The 18404-nt window shown below is 38.1% G+C and overlaps 1 protein-coding gene across 1 annotated transcript in view; it reads left to right on the top strand.

Annotated features, from left to right (window-relative positions):
• Positions 1-18065, top strand: part of LOC308679011 (collagen alpha-4(VI) chain-like) — a gene marked incomplete at its 5' end in the record, with an annotated part of 89595 nt that extends 71530 nt beyond the window's left edge. Inside the window, 6 exons of the mRNA XM_081346247.1 lie at positions 2700-3193; positions 8968-9058; positions 10430-11101; positions 12071-12167; positions 12342-12553; positions 17434-18065. Of these exons, the coding sequence (XP_081202373.1) occupies positions 2700-3193; positions 8968-9058; positions 10430-11101; positions 12071-12167; positions 12342-12553; positions 17434-17606 (1739 nt within the window). The 3' untranslated portion in view covers positions 17607-18065. The remainder of the gene's footprint in view (positions 1-2699; positions 3194-8967; positions 9059-10429; positions 11102-12070; positions 12168-12341; positions 12554-17433) is intronic.
• Positions 18066-18404: the final 339 nt, after the last annotated feature.

Below are 18404 nucleotides of genomic sequence, written 5' to 3'. Positions count from 1 at the left end.
CCTGGAAGAATGGTAATATGAATATAAATTTAACCTAATAACATTACCAAATTAAATCTATTTTATTTTATTGAATGATCTTCTGTACTGCTAAACCTCAAGACAATCCTACCAGTTTATATCATATGAAATATATAATATGAAACATTATCAAACATAAACCAACTTAAAATAATAATTAAAAAGAAATAAGGAGATGAAATGCAAACTATTGCAATGATGATAGCTTCTTTTCCAAATGCTGTCTGGAACAGCTCAGTCTTAAGTAATTTCTAGAAAGACAGTGTTAAAAACGTTTACCTAATTTCAAGAGGAAAGCTATTCCATAATATGGCGCTGCAATTAAAAAACATTGTCTGAAGGTCCTTGCCCCCTGCATCTCACAGGCTTGAAAAGAAGATGAGATGTACATCAATCAGGCTGTATTTAAATTTACACATTTAAGGAGTGTTTTGTTTATTGCAACTTGTCATAGGAAGAATGTTACTACACATGATTATGGGTATATGTGATTACTGAGTAATGGACTGCCAATTGAATATAGGTATGTAGAAAAGCTCCATGTTTGTATTCCAGAAGGAGAAAAGAACTGAGATGGAGACATTTGGGAGGTCAGGGTGGGAAGACAGGTCTAAGTGATGTTAACTCTAGGAAAACTTTAATTTTTCCAAATGATGGAGATATAAGTCATGTGGTTCCAAGGAAGGCATTTGTCAGACTATAGATATATTGTAATAGAGGTAGTCATCAACCTATGACCATAATGGAGTCATGGTCATTATGTGAGTCAAATTCCCCAATGGGTGATTATTTTTTGCTGGAAATTAGATTTTTTTTTTGCTAGAAACTGGCAAAAAAATTGTTACACTTCATGATCCTGTAACTGTGGGATGATGCAAATGGTTATAAAGATAAGCTGGTTGCCAAGAATCCAAAATGTTATCATATGATCATAGGGTGTGTTTGTTTAGACATCATAACTTCAAAAATGGATTGTAAATAGATTTGGGGGAGTCCGTGATAACTTTGAGGAACCAGTTGTAAGTCAGGACCATTTCTTTTATGGGAACTATTAAATATCTTAAATAATTTAAACAAAGCATGTTTCTTTGCTTAAATTTAATAAAACAATTGTACTTCCTGATGTTCCACTAAATCATATTATTTCAGAGGCATAAAAAAAATTAAAAAGATTAAAAACGAAATATTTTGTAAATGAGAACAGATGTTGTAGTAACAGCAAGACAAATTTGCCACAATTAATGATATTTGTATTTTAATTCTAACAAGAAAATACACGCCCAACAAATATATAAAAATATATCAGACAAAATCCAAGTCTGGGTTTCCCTATGTTAAATAATACCATAAGAATGGAATGAAGATAGAAGCATATCAAATTGGTGGGTTTGAAAAAGTACTGGTTTAGGAATTTCTAATGTTGCTTCTTACCTGTCTGTCTATCATTTATCTCTGTCTCACTATCTCTCTTTCTAAATCCATTTATAAATCCATTTTTTCTTTCTCTCCAGGGTCCAAAAGGTCCAAAAGGCACAACTGCTATAACGGTATGTGTTGCTATATTTGACATTGCTAACTACTACCCTTTCTGTATATAGAATTAATTTAACTATAAAAATATATATTTAAACAGAAAAGGTCTTCATAGCGGTTGATTTTCAAAAGTTCTGTTGATTAGGCAAACCATGAGTTAAGCAGGAAAAGAGAAGCAGCCTAAATGAAAACTTTGGGAAAGTTATGAAATTCTAACTGACTTCAAAGCTAAGAAGAAATCTCAAGATCGATAGGGTACTTCCTATATACAGTAAATCTGTAGGTTTCTGAGCAGATATGCACAGATATATGCTACTAATCATACTATTTTTCCTGTTGTCTACAGACATGTCAACTTGTGAACCTTACAAGAGGAAACTGCCGTAAGTAGTAACTTCAGGTTACCAGTATCTACTATTACTACTAAAACTATTATCAGGTTTAAGAAAGCCACTCATTTTGTTTTGGTTGGTTGTATTAAATTATTTAATCCCCAGCTATACAAATTTAGAAGAAAGCATATTCCTTGAGTTTACTTTGAAAAGAGGCAGAACTACAGTAACCAAGTCTTTGATGATATTATAAATAGATCATTATACATTGGTTATAGTAGATGATAAATGGGAATTGCCACAATGAAGATTAAAAAGAAGGAAAGTGTGAACTTATAGATGTACAATTTTTCTGTTTTAAAGGGAACAATGTTAGCTTTTTAAAATTCAATTTGATTCCTAAATTAAATCAATTATTCCCTTAAATTATATTAATATTTTATATTTAAACAAAACAGTAGCAAATTTTTCAAAGCCATTTAATGGCTCAGTTAAATTTTAACATATACTTGGGCTTAAAAAAGGTATACTAGTATTGTGACATATTTTTAATGCTTTATCCAAACCAATTTGAAGCCAATTTTTCATTGGATATTGGAACAAAGAACATGCTCAGAGCAAATTCTCTGTTGTGTTTATTGACACTGTGTAGATGGCCAAATAAGTATAACAATTTGAATTAAAACAACTTTCTTTTATCCCATCCAGCTTGCTGTGTAGGTAAGTTACTTGAATTAGATCATATTTAAGAAAAAAAAGTTGTGCTCTCTAAGTCCAAGAAACATTCTGATACATTTTTACTTTTATTATAAGGCAATAGCAAATGTCCAGTTTACCCAACTGAAGTGGTGTTCGCTCTTGACATGTCTGAAGATGTTACTCCAGTTTCCTTTGAAAGGATGAAAGACATTATGAAGTCTTTGCTGAAGGATTTGAGCATTAGCAGAAGCAATTGCCCAACTGGTGCTAGGATATCAGTGCTTTCATACAATACCAATATAAAATACCTCATCCGGTTCTCCGACTTTCAGAGGAAAGATCTCCTTATGGAGGCAGTACAGGGAATTCCTTTGGAGAGGTCTTCAGGCCAAAGGAATATCGGAAGGGCCATGCGCTTTGTTGCCAGGAATGCTTTTAAACGTCATCGCCAAGGGGCTCTTATAAAAAAAGTTGCTGTTTTCCTTACTGCTGGCCCATCACAAGATGCTGCTTCCATCAATACAGCTGTGCTGGAATTCAGCGCTTTAGATATTATCCCAGCAGTCATTGCTTTGAGAGAAACATCAAATGTCAGAGAAGCATTTTTGGTAAGGAGGTCATCGTCAGAAAAAAATAACTGGCAGGTTGATGAGGGAGTGTGATCAGAGAGGTGTCAGTAGCAATATGGATGTGACTAACATATTTTATCACTGAAGATTCCCAGTCATCCAGATAGAGTTGTCTGCAAATTGAGTCAACTGGACTTTGATATGATATTTCAGAAATTACCATCAGAATTATAACTAAATTCTGACTCCTCTCCATTGTCTAGAAATATTTTCCAGATGTTTGTTTTTAGAAAATATTTTCTCCTGATGGGAGTGCTCTCAATTTTTTTTTCCTTGAATGTATGTGAATGTTGTACAATGCCTTAGCCATGAAAGCCAACTGGGTGACTTTGGGCCAGTCATTCTCTCTCAACCCAACTCACCTCACAGGGTTATTGTTGTGGGAAAAATAGGAGGAGGAATGTGTGTTGGATATGTTTGTGCCTTGAGTTATTTGTAAAAATAATAAAGACGTAATACAAATAAATACAAATAAATAAATTACAACCATTCATTGCCCAGAGTGAGCAGTTGAAACAGTGTGAGCCCAGAGACCAAAGTGGGTAAGACCCCCATTCATTCTCTGACACCCCACATCTTGTTTCTGAAACTTAACTTCTTTTCTATCTCTCCTCCCAAATGTCAAGTAGCAGGAAAAGCCCACTGCACATACCTAAGACTAGATTTATTTGCTGCAGGGAATCTTTAGCAGTAGAATAAGATTACATGGAATGAAACCAGTATAGCTATATTATTCAAGTGTCATTTTGGGTAATGGAAAACAGATAGGCAAATTCTCATTTTATGCATTGTTGAATATTAAATGTGCAAATTTAATTTCAACAATAAAGTCAGAAGAGTGAAATGGGAAGATTATCATATTTATTTATTAAAATTTCAACCTTTTGCAACTTGATCTCAGATGTGGTTTATAGACTTGTTTTAAAAAAATAAAAATAAAGCAGGGATGGAGAACATTGGCCTATGTATATCTATACGTTGGAGCAATGATTGTTAAACTTGGTCTGTGTTGTGTAGGTTTTTATTTCAAATATAAAATTAGCAATCACAACGCTTAATTCATTTTCACTTGGTCCTTTGAAGTTAGTTATATGTAAAAGAAAATCTGAAGCAAAAACGTATCCTTACAGATTATTGGATTTGGGCAATAAGTAAGAAAATAAATCTCTTTCAACCCCAGAAATTGTTTAGTAACAGTGTACTTGACATGATTTTTTTTCTTTTTTGATATTTAGAAACATGAAGGCCCAATGAGGTAATTAATGCATGTTGGGGATAGCAAACATAGAATCCAGGATTATTCTTGCATTTTAATTATTGTATGGTGCATTTTAGGGAGCCAAATTGCATTCTAGATTCCCATTCCAAATGTATAATGATTTTTACAGAATCTTGAATTTTACTCTGATTTCTTGCCAGTTTTTTTTTTAAATCCTTTTGGTTTAGTTTCAAAAGTTGTAAACTTGAGAACGGTAAAAGAAATAATTAATTTCTTTGGAATCAGTTGTAAAATACCAGGCCATATTGACAGATATCCAGCCAACTCTGAAGGGAGTATTTTGCTTGATTTCCCCCCCCCCCTATGAATAATGCCTGGGATGACCTTGATTTACCTTTGATCATGTTCTCCATCAATGTAAACTTTAATTTTTCTATAGCACTGAGTGAATCTGCTCTTTTTCTTTCAAAACAGTGGGAATCATAAGGCATCTCTGTGAAAATATGAAAGTGAATCCAGATACATTCATTTAAATTAAGATTAGGAGTGAATTAGAACATGGTGCATGTTCTTGTCTGCTGGATGGAATTTAATTATAGAGGGGAGTGGAGGTGTTTTTGTGGGCAACTTTTTTCAATGACCAAGTTCCCAGGAGTGGAAAATATTAGCATTATTCTGACCATTGGGGTCCAACCTGAGTTCTGAACTGGAATATTCAGCAATGGACTGGGGAGAGACATCAGATGCCTTTATATATGGAGGCAAACCAGACCATTCCCCCAGCAATTGTTGTTGTTAGCTGCGAAGTCGTGTCCGACCCATCGCGACCCTATGGACAACATTCCTCCAGGCCTTCCTGTCTTCTACCATCTTCTGGAGTCCATTTAAGCTCACACCTACTGCTTCAGTGACTCCATCCAGCCACCTCATTCTCTGTCGTCCCCTTCTTCTATTGCCCTCAATCTTTCCCAGCATTAGGCTCTTCTCCAGTGAGTCCTTCCTTCTCATTAGGTGGCCAAAGTATTTGAGTTTTAGCTTCAGGATCTGGCCTTCTAAAGAGCAGTCAGGGTTGATCTCCTCTAGGACTGACCGGTTTGATCTCCTTGCAGTCCAAGGGACTCGCAGGAGTCTTCTCCAGCACCATAGTTCAAAGGCCTCAATTCTTTGGCGCTCAGCCTTTCTTATGGTCCAACTTTCACTGCCATACATTGCAACTGGGAAGACCATAGCCTTGACTATATGCACTTTTGTTGACAGGGTGATGTCTCTGCTTTTTAGTGTGCTGTCTAGATTTGCCATGGCTTTCCTTCCCAGGAGCAAGCGTCTTTTAATTTCTTGGCTACAGTCCCCATCTGCAGTGATCTTGGAGCCCAGGAAAACAAAATCTGTCACTACCTCCATTTCTTCCCCATCTATTTGCCAGGAATTGAGAGGGCCAGATGCCATGATCTTGGTTTTCTTAATGTTAAGTTTCAACCCAAGTTTTGCACTCTCCTTCTTCACCCGCAACAAGAGGCTCTTTAGTTCTTCTTCACTTTCTGCCATTAGAGTGGTATCATCTGCGTATCTTAGGTTGTTGATATTTCTTCCGGCAATCTTAATTCCAACTTTTGATTCATCTAGCCCTGCCTTTCTCATGATGTGCTCTGCATATAAGTTAAATAGGCAGGGCGACAGTATACAGCCTTGCCGGACTCCTTTCCCAATTTTGAACCAATCAGTGGTTCCGTGTCCAGTTCTCACTGTTGCTTCTTGACCCGCATATAGGTTTCTCAAGAGACAAATAAGATGGTCTGGTACACCCATCTCTTTAAGAACTTGCCACAGTTTGTTATGATCCACACAATCAAAGGCTTTAGCATAGTCAATGAAGCAGAAGTAGATGTTTTTCTGGAACTCCCTAGCTTTCTCCATGATCCAGCGTATGTTGGCAATTTGATCTCTAGTTCCTCTGCCTCTTCGAAATCCTGCCTGTACTTCTGGTAGTTCTCGATCCACATACTGCTGAAGTCTAGCTTGTAGGATTTTAAGCATGACTTTACTAGCATGAGAAATGAGTGCAATGGTGCGATAGTTTGAACATTCTTTGGCACTGCCTTTCTTTGGAATTGGAATGTAAACTGATCTTTTCCAATCCTGTGGCCACTGTTGAGTTTTCCAAATTTGCTGGCAAATTGAGTGTAGCACTTTTACTGCACTGTCTTTTAAGATTTTGAATAGCTCAGCTGGAATACTGTCACCTCCACTAGCTTTGTTGTTGCTCAGCTTTTCTAAGGCCCACTTCACCTCACATTCTAGGATGTCTGGCTCGAGGTCAGTGACCACCTCATTGTGATTATCTGGGACGTTAAGCTCATTCTTGTATAGTTCTTCTGTGTAATTTTGCCACCTCTTCTTAATCTCTTCTGCCTCTGTTAGGTCCCTGCCATTTTGGTCCTTTATCATGCCCATTTTTGCATTAAACGTTCCCTTCATCTCTCCAATTTTCTTGAAAAGATCTCTGGTCCTCCCTATTCTATTGTTTTCTTCTATTTCTTTGCACTGTTCATTTAAGAAGGCATTCTTATCTCTTCTAGCTATTCTCTGGAATTCTGCATTCAATTGGGCATATCTATGTTTTTCTCCCTTGCCTTTCGCTTCCCTCCTTTCCTCAGCTATTTGCAAGGCTTCCTCAGACAGCCATTTTGCTTTCTTGCATTTCTTTTCCTTTGGGATGGTTTTGGTTGCTACCTGTTGTACAATGTCGCGAACCTCTGTCCATAGTTCTTCAGGCACTCTGTCTATCAGATCTAATTCCTTAAATCTATTTGTCACCTCTACTGTATATTCAACAGGGATATGATTTAATTCATACCTGAGTGGCCTAGTGCTTTTCCCTACTTTCTTCAGTTTAAGCCTAAACTTTGCGAGGAAAAGCTCATGGTCTGAGCCACAGTCAGCTCCTGGTCTTGTTTTTACCGACTGTATAGAGCTTCTCCATCTTTGGCTGCAGAGCATATAGTCAATCTGATTTCTGTGTTGACCGTCTGGTGATGTCCATGTGTAGAGCCGTCTCTTGGGTTGTTGGAAAAGAGTGTTTGCTATGACCATTGTATTCTCTTGACAAAATTCTATCAGCCTGTGCCCTGCTTCATTTTGTACTCCAAGGCCAAACTTGCCTGTTATTCCAGTTATCTTTTGGCTTCCTACTTTAGCATTCCAATCCCCCATGATGATAAGGACATCGTTTTTTGGTGTTACTTCTATAAGGTGCTGTAGGGCTTCATAGAACCGGTCAATTTCATCCTCTTCAGCACTGGTGGTTGGGGCATAGACTTGGACTACTGTGATATTGAATGGTTTGCCTTGGATTCGAACTGAGATCATTCTGTCATTTTGAGGATTGTATCCCAGTATTGATTTCCCTACTCTTTTATTGACTATGAAGGCTACTCCATTTCTTCTGAGGGATTCTTGCCCGCAGTAGTATACCTGATGGTCATCTGAATTAAATTCACCCATTCCTGTCCATTTTAGTTCGCTGATACCTAAGATGTCGATGTTCAGTCTTGTCATCTCTTGTTTGACCACGTCCAGCTTTCCTTGATTCATGGATCTTACATTCCAGGTTCCTATGGAGAAAAAATCTTTACAGCATCGGACTTTCCTTTCCCCACCAGGCACATCCACAGCTGAGCGTCCTTTCGGCTTTGGCCCAGTCGCTTCATTCTTTCTGGCGCTACTAGTACTAGCCCTCTGCTCTTCCCCAGTAGCATATTGGACGCCTTCCGACCTGAGGGGCTCATCTTCCAGCGTCATATCGTTTTGCCTTTTGGTACTGTCCATAGGGTTTTCATGGCAAAGATACTGGAGTGGGTTGCCATTTCCTTCTCCAGTGGATCACGTTTTGTCAGAACTCTCAGCTATGACCTGTCCGTCTTGGGTGGCCCTGCACGGCATAGCTCATAGCTTCATTGAATTACGCAAGCCCCTTCGCCACGACAAGGCAGTAATCCATGAAGGGGCCCCCAGCAATTAAGCTAGGTCAAAGAAAGGCTAAACACACTATTAATTCATACTTGAAGCCAAACTTATGTGAACCTCCATTATGAACCAAGGGGTAACTGAATCTTCTCATTTGAAATTTAGAATTTTATGAAGTTTGCAGTACAAATAATAATTCTAAAATGTTTATTATGAAAAGTCTGTAGAAAGATGGACATCCCCTTTATTCCAGATTGTCAGATTAAGATATAAAAATAAAAGGAAGCTCTTAGCACCAGTTGAACATTTTTTATTTCCACTCCACTTTCTAAAATATGGCATACATATTACCATTACCATTATTTGTTTTCCTGTTATTAAGCAGGCTGCAGCTTTCCTTTAATTCTAATATTTTGTTATTCTTCCAGTAATGGACTTTAACAGACCCCTGAAATTCCTTTCTAGCTACATAAGTGTATGTTTCTGTGTGTGCATGTATAAATAAAATACCTTGCAGTTCAGAAAATATTTCCAATGCTTTTCTTCCTATGTTGTCTTCTCATTTATCTAGACAGATGATACTGGTCGATTTAAATTGTTTGTTTGGGAATCCAAGGAGGAAGAGAGATTGAATTATGTTTCACTTTGTTCTCTCTGCTATGGTGAGCTCAATGATCCTCGTTATTTCTTAAAATGGTTATATATACCTGCTAGGTCTTTTAATTTCAGAACTCAAATTTCCTTTATCTCTTTGTATATGGTTCTAGCAAGCATCAGATATTCTCTGGTAAAATTAAGCAAAAAGATGTCATGTTAAGATCATAGGTATTTGGTAAAAACAGCGATGATGAAAAATGATAGAACGAACGGTGCACACTTACAGTGCAATTCTGCATCCTAACATCAGTCCATAGGTTAAATAATTTCAATGATTTTACTTCCTTTTCCTACCCCGTAGACTAAGATGGAAGCTAAGACTTTGAATGATCTGGTACTATAAAGCTCAGCTGGAAATTTAGAAACCAAGATGTCTTGCTTAGTTGGCTTAGTGATAAAAATTACAATCTTTCAGAGAATTATGCTAATAAGAAAAAAAAGGAAATTGTAAGGCAAGGAACGTCTGAAACTGGAAGGTTACCATAATCTTAAATGTAATCTATATTTATTACGTGGAGAAGGTATTCTACCTGTGGACCATGATTCATTGTTTGGTTTTTTTATACATTATTTAAAATATTTTTAAAGAAATTGTATAAGTAGTTCATTATGAGCAGAAGATATGGTTGAGTTAAATAGGACGATTTAAAGTAATATTTTTGTGCAATTTGATACATTTTCATTTACTTTCGTATATTGCTTTTGTTTGGGCTATTGTTTTACTCTTGTTTTATAAAATAACGTGATACTCATTATGTCCATTGCTTCTACCAGAGGCATTGTCAGCAGGGATTAAAAAAAATAAGATGACAGCTACAGCTGTGTGTTTGAACCCCTTCTCCTTTTTATGTGTGTTGTGCTGGTAACACAACTGAAAAAGGGACATGGTTTCAATTGCATAGGCACTAGTGACTTTTTAAAAACCCAAATCCTGCCGCTGGATACTCCCAGCTACTAGCTTTTAAAATAAAGTAGAACTGAAAAATCAATTAATTTCTTAATAATAAGAAATAAATACATTCAGCCAGTTAATGTGCAGAATATTCTCAGCATATAAGAAAAAAGAGGAAAATGTGTAGTTTGTGTTTTGATGAATGAGTACATCACATAGAGAGATTTTTTTTAAAGCATGCATCAAGTTCTAATCACGGCTGCCCTAAAATGCTTTCTCAAACCAGATACTCTTCAAATTTATCAACACTGTAATTTCCTGTATTCGTACCCATAGCATTTCTTGTATCTCTGAGGGAGGGTAATTTCAAATTCATTTACTGAGAAACATTTATAAAAGAGAAGCCAATCAAAATATTATCTCTATGCATTCATCTTTTCAGTCACTCCATGGAAACAGTTACCACTTTGTGCTTCTTCCACAGATACATGTAATCCTGTTTCACAATGTGAAATAATGGAACCCCCTCCGATTAATATAAATATGGATATAGCTTATATCATGGATGGCTCTCGGGATGTCAACAGTGACGAGTTTGAAACTATGAAGGAGTTCATGAGCAACATGTTGGATTATTTTGATATTGCTTCCCTGCCACTTGAGTCAGACAAAGAAGCAAGAGTTGCTCTGGTACAACATGCTCCAAGAAATTTTTCAGGGACTGAATTATCAAGCCCAGTATCTGAAGAGTTTGACTTGACTACATACAACACTAAGCATCTGATGAAAAGGCATATTCAGGAATCACTACATCAGCTGGAAGGTCCATCAGCTGTGGGTCATGCCCTGGAATGGACCATTAATAATGTGTTCATGGACGTCGATAGGCCAAGAAAGCACAAAGTCATTTTTACAATACTGGGAAGTAAGACAAGCGCCTGGGATAGAGAGAAACTTCTAAAAATGTCATTGGAAGCTAAATGTCAAGGATTCACCATGTTTACCTTGGCCCTTGGCAGTGAAGCTGATGATTCAGAAACGGCAGAACTCTCCAGTGTTCCAGTGGAACAGCACCTATTACATATGGGCAGAGTTGATAAGCTTGAATTGCCATATGCTCTGAGGTTTAGCAAGGCCTTCTTAAATCTTTTGAAAAGTAAGTGGTATACTTTAATTCCTTTTGTGGAACTGTTTGTTGATACCTGATACACTTGTTATTTTGACATCTACATGGCTTGCTAGAGATGCTTAAAGGTAAAAGGTAAAGGTTCTCCCGCACATGCGTGCTAGTCGTTTCCGACTCTAGGGGCCAGTGCTCATCTCCGTTTCAAAGCCAAAGAGCCAGCGCTTGTCCGAGGACGTCTCTGTCGTCATGTGGCCAGCATGACTAGATGCCAAAGGCGCACGGAACGCTGTTACCTTCACACCGTAGTGGTCCCTATTTTTCTACTTGCATTTTTACATGCTTTCGAACTGCTAGGTTGGCAGAAGCTGGGACAAGTAACAGTCACTCACTCTGTTACGTGGCACTCGGGATTCGACCCGCCAAACTGCTGACCTTCTGATCGACAAGCTCAGCCTCCTAACCCAGGCAAATTAGAAAAATAAGCTTGGATGCAATCACAATTCTGATTTGCTAATTAACATTAAGCCAGTGTCCTTGTTTGAACATAGGCCATTATTCTGTCTTTGTCTCAGTAATCTCTTACCCAAGCCTATGTTCAAATGCAGGGGTGGGGAACTATGGTCCCTTTATGAACTGTGGACTTCATCTCCCAGAATTCCTGAGCCAGCCATTCTTTGAATGCTCTGGTAGTTTAAAGCTGCGCTGGAAATTTTGAATGCTGGCTCAGGGATTGTTGGAGTTGAAGTCTACAGGTCATAAAGGGGGCATAATTCCCCATTCCTGATCTAATGGGAGATATAAGCATGTGACGGGAATGCATGAGTCAGGGCATGACTCACTATCAAGTCTCCTCAAATCATAGTATGTGAACATGAGGACATTGGTTTAATAGTATTTTTAAAATGGTATTTTTCCATTTACAAATAAGTAATTTATTGTAATATTTGGATCTAAACAGTGTTTGGTATTCTTTTCTTTCCTCTCCTCCCATGTTCCCAGGGGAATTGAATCTTTATCCTCCTATAAACCTGCAGGAAAAATGTGACAACCTGGAACGAGGAGACACCTTTCAGCAAGCTGTAGGGATAACTGACAGGTAAAAAAATAAGTTCTTCTCATGAGAAGTAAGTGGCAATAATTGCCATAGGCGTTAGCTGATCAGAAAGTCCTAAGTTGGATAATTGTATACAAATCTGAATTATAGACTTCTTGGGTATAATTTTCAAAATTGTGTAACTAACACATTTTCTTCTCTCTTTTCTCTTTATAGGATTCTGTTCTCTGAATCAAAACATAATGATTTATTTCAACCTTCAGAATCATCCAGGAAAAATGTGCAAAATAAAAATTTAAAGACCACCCAAGGACCAAGAGAAGAACAATATGGTCAAAGAGAAAATAAATACTTCACCAGCATCAGTATTCAAAATGGGGATGGGACAGAGACTGAAAAACGTTTTGGGAAACTACAAAAACCAAAGGGTATGTAAATATGGATGTATGTGCACGTTATATAAATTGGAATATTGAAAATTGCCTGTTGGTTGATTTTATAAAAATTCCCTAAACATGTGAAATACATCTATCATTATATAATAATACATTAAAGATGCAATGCTTGCCATACATGCACTTAATGATGGGGAAAGTTTTGAGAAAAACAGCCAAAGCTCCTAAAGCTAAAGAGCCATTTATACATTTCAGTAATGAGTTTTGTTTTCTGATCAAAGGGTTAATTCTGCAACAAGAGTTGAGGCATAGAAGAAATGTACCCCATTCCTTCCCACCTCTTTTATTTTTCTTCAGCGTGTTCTGCACTAAGGTAGTCAGACTCTCATTTCGCTTATTTGGTTTTGCTTATTATAGTTTAACGTTAGTCAAAGTTACATCTAACAATGCATTTAAACTGAAATTCTTACTTTCACACTGATCTGAAATCTCTGGAGAATAGCCTGCTGGTCAGCAAGTATTTCCATTTAAGTGATTTTCAAGTCCATCTTAATTTTTTTATTTTTAAAGTTTTGCACCATTTTTGGATTTGTAATACAGTTTTTAAAATGGAAATATCTCATTGCTTTGAATTCCTCTACATATATTATGAAGAAATCTCTGCTGTTAAAGACTATAATTCCTTTCTTATCCAGCTTGGAAGATAATAGAATTGGAATTATGGGGATTGTAGTCAATTTGGAAGACATTAGAAGACGGAGAAAAGGCTGATAGAGAAATATTATTTTAATTATGTAGCTTTGAAACTGATTATTTAAACTAGGCCAGTTATTGTTAATACATATTGGGCAATAGGCTTTCAAATTAGGTAGTATATCATCCAAACCTAAAAGAATAACAAAGCCAAGCAATATACAGAAACATATATATTTCTGGAGGAAAGAACAGAAAAGAATTCCATTCTTTTTCTTTCATCATCCTAACCAAAATTGCATTGAAACTGAAGAAATGGGATATTTATTTTCTGATGAATTTTGTATACCTTAGTTTAGAGAAAAATATGATTAAGCAATAGGCACTGAAGAAGCTAAGGAACATATGGAATGAATTTTTCAATGAATCTTGCCTTTTCATTCCATTAACGTCTACAACATCCTTTTCCTAACTTCATGATGTTTAGGTTAGTTGGGATTATTACTGGAGAGATTTTCAACTACCATAGCCATACCTTTTGAGAGTGATGGGCAGTTCAGAAATGTCAAATAAATAAATAAATAAATAAATAAATAAATAAATAAATAAATAAAAAAAATATTAGATAGATAGATAACAGACAGACAGATAAATAGATAGATAGAAATTTTCAAGAAAAGATTGGACCATCATTTGTCCAAGATAGTAAGAGGACTCCTGCATTGCATGCAGGGTTGGACTAGAAGATGTCCTCAGTCCCCTTGAGCCCTATGATTCTATAAATCTTACTAGTAGGGTTATGTAGTTAACCATGTCTGGAAGCCGTTAGGTTGTGAATTGTTCAAAAAATTCATCAAATTTGCAGATGACACCAAACCGGCAGGAGTATCCAACACCCCAGAAGACAAACTCAGGATCCAAAAAGAACTTGACAAACTTGAACAATAGGCCCTATCCAACAAAATGAATTTCAATATGGAGAAAAGCAAAGTTTTACACTTAGGCAGGAAAAATCAAAGGTACAAGTACAGATTGGGTGAGACCTGGCTTAAATAAAGCAACTGTGAGAGGGACCTTGGAGTCCTAGTGGACGATCACTTGACTATGAGCCAGCAGTGTGCAGCTGCTGCCAAAAAAGCTAATACAATCCTAGGTTGTATAAATACAATCCTAGGCATAGAATCAAGATCACACAAAGTATTAGTACCACTTTATAAAACCCTAGTAAGACTACATTTGGATTACTGCAGCCAATTTTGATTACCATATAACAAAAAAGAGATTGAGAGTTTGGGAAAAATTCAGAGAAGACCAACAAAGATGATTAGGGGACTGGAGGCTAAAAGATATAAGGAACGGTTGCTGGAATTGGGTATGTCTAGTTGAATGAAAAGAAGGACTAGGGGGTGACATGATAGCAGTCTTCAAGTATCTCAGGGGTTGCCACAAAGAAGAGGGAGTCAAGCTATTCTCTAAAGCACCTGAAGCCACGACAAGAAGCAATGGATGGAAACTAATCAAGTAGAGAAGCAACCTGGAATTAAGGAGAAACTTCCTGACAGTGAGGACAATTAACCAGTGGAACAGCTTGCCTCCAGAAATTGTAGGTGCTACATCACTGGAGATTTTTAAGAAGAGGCTAGACCAGTGATGGCAAACCTTTTAGAGACCAAGAGCCCAAAACCTGCCCCGCCCCTGCTCTGCCTGCCTGCTCTGCCCCTTCTGCCGCTGCTCTGCCCACCCGCCCGCAGGGCCACCCACCACCTCCATGGCCTGCCGCAGCAGAACACCCAGGTGGCCCTGCAGTGCCATGCCTTCCGCCCATGCCCAACAGCATCATCTGCGTGTGATGGGGGTGAGGGTGGAGTCCTGTCCCAGCTGCCTGTGCTTGGCTGCACTGCTCTGTGCGGGCTGCACCCGGGGTCGACTCTCCTTCAGGGAGGCTGCTGGTGAGGGGGCCACAGGCAGAGGTGGGGCTGGGGCGATGGCATGCATGGCCACAGAGAGGGCTCAGAGTGGCACCTCTGGCATGCATGCCATAGGTTCGCCACCACTGGGATAGACAACTTGTCTGAGATGGTATAGGTTCTTCTGGTTAAGCAGGGGGCTGGACTAGAAGACCTCCAAGGTCCCTTCCAGCTCTATTTTATTCTTTAAAGAGAGAGAGAGAGAGAGAGAGAGAGAGAGAGAGAGAGAGAGAGAGAGAGAGAGAGAGAACTCCCTATTGAAAATGCTACAGAACAAATATGGTAAGAAATGTTTGCTAACTTGTATTCAAAGGAACTGCTGAATATCCAAAAAGCTTGCTGGGATGATGTCATTCATATTTAATATCTTACGCTGCCATGCTTTGCTTTTTTTCAAATCAAAGCAAATGACTATATAAAGTCTTTTTGTTTCATAAAGAGATAAAACTTATGCTAGACAGAAAACCTAATTAAAGTATAGAAAAATCAGGAAGCTGTATGTCACTAGAGAACTGAGTATACAAGGCAAGACAGGAAATTACACAGAGATATTTTTTAATTATCTCAAGATGAAATAAGTACAGGGATTTACACCATCCGGGGAAAATTCTGCACAATTCTCTTTTCCTTTGATACATTTCAAGAGCTGATAGAAAAAAAATGTGGAATCTCTCTCTCAAACTGTCTTGCCAGGCTTGAAAGAAGGATACTGATTCTGCTTCCAAGTGCAGAGAGTATTTCTATCTGCCAGAAATGGAAGTGATGAAGACTTACTTGTCTCTGGATCTTTCCATCATCAGAAGTGAAGACAAGAGGGCCTTTTCAATTCTAGTGCACTTAGCATGGTTTTTAAAGAAAGGTTTTCTAACGTTGAGTGAGGTTTCCTTATATGTTCCAATTATTAAGAAATGATATTTTTTTAGTTCTACATTGTACTGACTTTAAGGAATTTCATTCTTGGGGTTGTTTTTAAACTCCTTAATTTCTTATGTTGTAATTTGTATGTAAGCTGCTTTGAAAATCCTTGGAGTAAAATGGGGAATGAAAAATAACAATAATAAATTACGATGGTGTTGTAGAAGGTAGACTGGAAACAAAACTAGGTTTGACAGCTGAGAAGGCCTGCACAGCTAATAACCCATAGCAAGCCAAAGATAAGCTAACATCTCTATATTTGTGGACTCATTGGACTCTTTTTCCCCATGATGCCAAGAAACAAAAAAAAAGCAGTGAGTGGGTGTGTGGGACATAGTTCTACACAGCATCTTGCTTGTCTTAGAGTCATAAGTTGCCAGTGGCGTAGCGTGGGGGGTGCAGGGGGGGCCGGCCGCACCAGGCGCAACATCTGGGGGGGGCGCTCTCGCACTGAGCTGCTCGGTAGCCACCGAGGCTCTGTGTCATTTCTGTCCGCGCCGCGGGCTGCGAAGAGCCGGGGCGGGGCCAGGCCGCCGACATACACGCCGCCCAGTGACAGGCGGCGCACACGGGCCCAACCCCTGCTGCAGAGGCCCTCCCCCTCTCCCGGCCCCCGCCCCCTCCCGTGTCTCCTTCATCCGCTCCGGGAGAGCGAGCCAGAAAGGGTAGTGGACGGACGGACGGGCGTGCGGGAGGGCGGCGGCAGGGTGACTTTGGATTCCAGTTCCGCGAAGGAAGAAACTGGGGTCCCTTCTTTCTCAACGCACCGGACTGCTCCAGATAAGAGCCTTCCTTAAAAGTCGCCCGGTTCGGCTCCGTGATAGCCGGCGATGGAAAATATCTGGTCCAAACCCAAAACCCGAAGTGAACAAGTGCACGCGGTCTCACGCCTGCACTTCCTGCTTGGAGAGCGCCGCTGCGGGGCGCGTCTTTTCAGCAGTGCCGTGACGTCACCGCCCGCCCGCCCCTCTATTTCCGCTTCCGGTTGCCTTGCCCCGCCCCGGGTGCTGACAACCCACGCTACGCCACTGTAAGTTGCAGAAAAAATTATTGCAACTGCACAAAAGGGCCTTGCCCATCCTTGCTATAGCTAGTTATTAAATCTTACAATACAATAAGAGTATAAAAAAATGAAAAGAGAAACCAGAAAGATAAAAAGTAAACAAGTAAGAAACACAGAAATTTGATTTTCTCATCTTACTCTCTTCTTAACTCTTTTTTTTTACTACTGACCCAGTTCTTCTTTTTATATAAGGCTTCCAATGAAACATTCTTTATTGTTTCTATGCAAGTACTTTGATATCATGTCACTAACCACAAAGCATTTTTATTTTATAGATGCTTGTTCAAAAGACAAGGACATTGGGGAGTGTGGAAATTATACTCTGAAGTGGTACTACCATAAACAGCAAAACATGTGCTTCCAGTACTGGTATGGTGGCTGTGGTGGAAATAAAAATAGATTTGAAACTCAAGAAGAATGTTATGCTTTATGTGTGGTATCACTGTAGTGTGAAAATTTATAAACTGTATGCCTAGCTATGCACTAAATAAGAAAAAAAGTAGAATGAATCAAATATAAATTCCCATCTTCAGGTGAAACAGGTTTTTAAATTCTTTGTTGCAGAGAGGAAATCTGCACAATTCATATGTGCTTGAATGCAAATTTTAAACAACAAGCATTTTAAAAATCAACGTATTTGGCATCTTGGAGATCAACCTGTGTATTGTCAACTTCTTAGTCCTTAAGAATTTGTTTTCTGATGACATTTTTTTTTGCTGATAGACTGAAGTTACAATCTTGTTCCCAATTACCTTAATAAATCCTGTTGTACTCATGGAATAATGTGAATACAGTGATGTACTCAAAATTGTATTACAAAACAGTAAGATTTCTTTTCATTTTTAATGCTATTGTATTTCCATGCTTTCAGATTATCTACTTTGGGAATATTGAACGAATTATGTGATTGAACAAAGAATATGTAATATACATTACAAATTGAATAAAACTTGATATTGCTTTACAACACCTAAATATATATTTTGTTCAAAAGAAAAACAAAACAAAGCAAAATAGGATATTTCAGACAACTGTATATTTATCTTTAGTAAAACTAAATGTAGAAATGTTTTTTTTTCTAAGATGCATGCAGAAGTGCGGACAATTTTTTAATATTGCTTTTTGTTAGAAATAAATACATTGAACAAAAAACTCTTTTCTTCCTTTCACATGGATGATAGCTTGACAAAAAAAGACAAAAGAGAGGGATGTCAGAGTTTATTAGAAAAGCAATAGCATCCTTTCT

This window comes from Vipera berus (genome assembly GCF_964194415.1).
Source record: "Vipera berus genome assembly, chromosome: Z".
In the NCBI taxonomy this organism is placed as follows: Eukaryota; Metazoa; Chordata; class Lepidosauria; order Squamata; family Viperidae; genus Vipera; species Vipera berus.
Note: the sequence above shows the minus strand (reverse complement) of the source record. Positions and strands in the feature narration are given on the sequence as shown.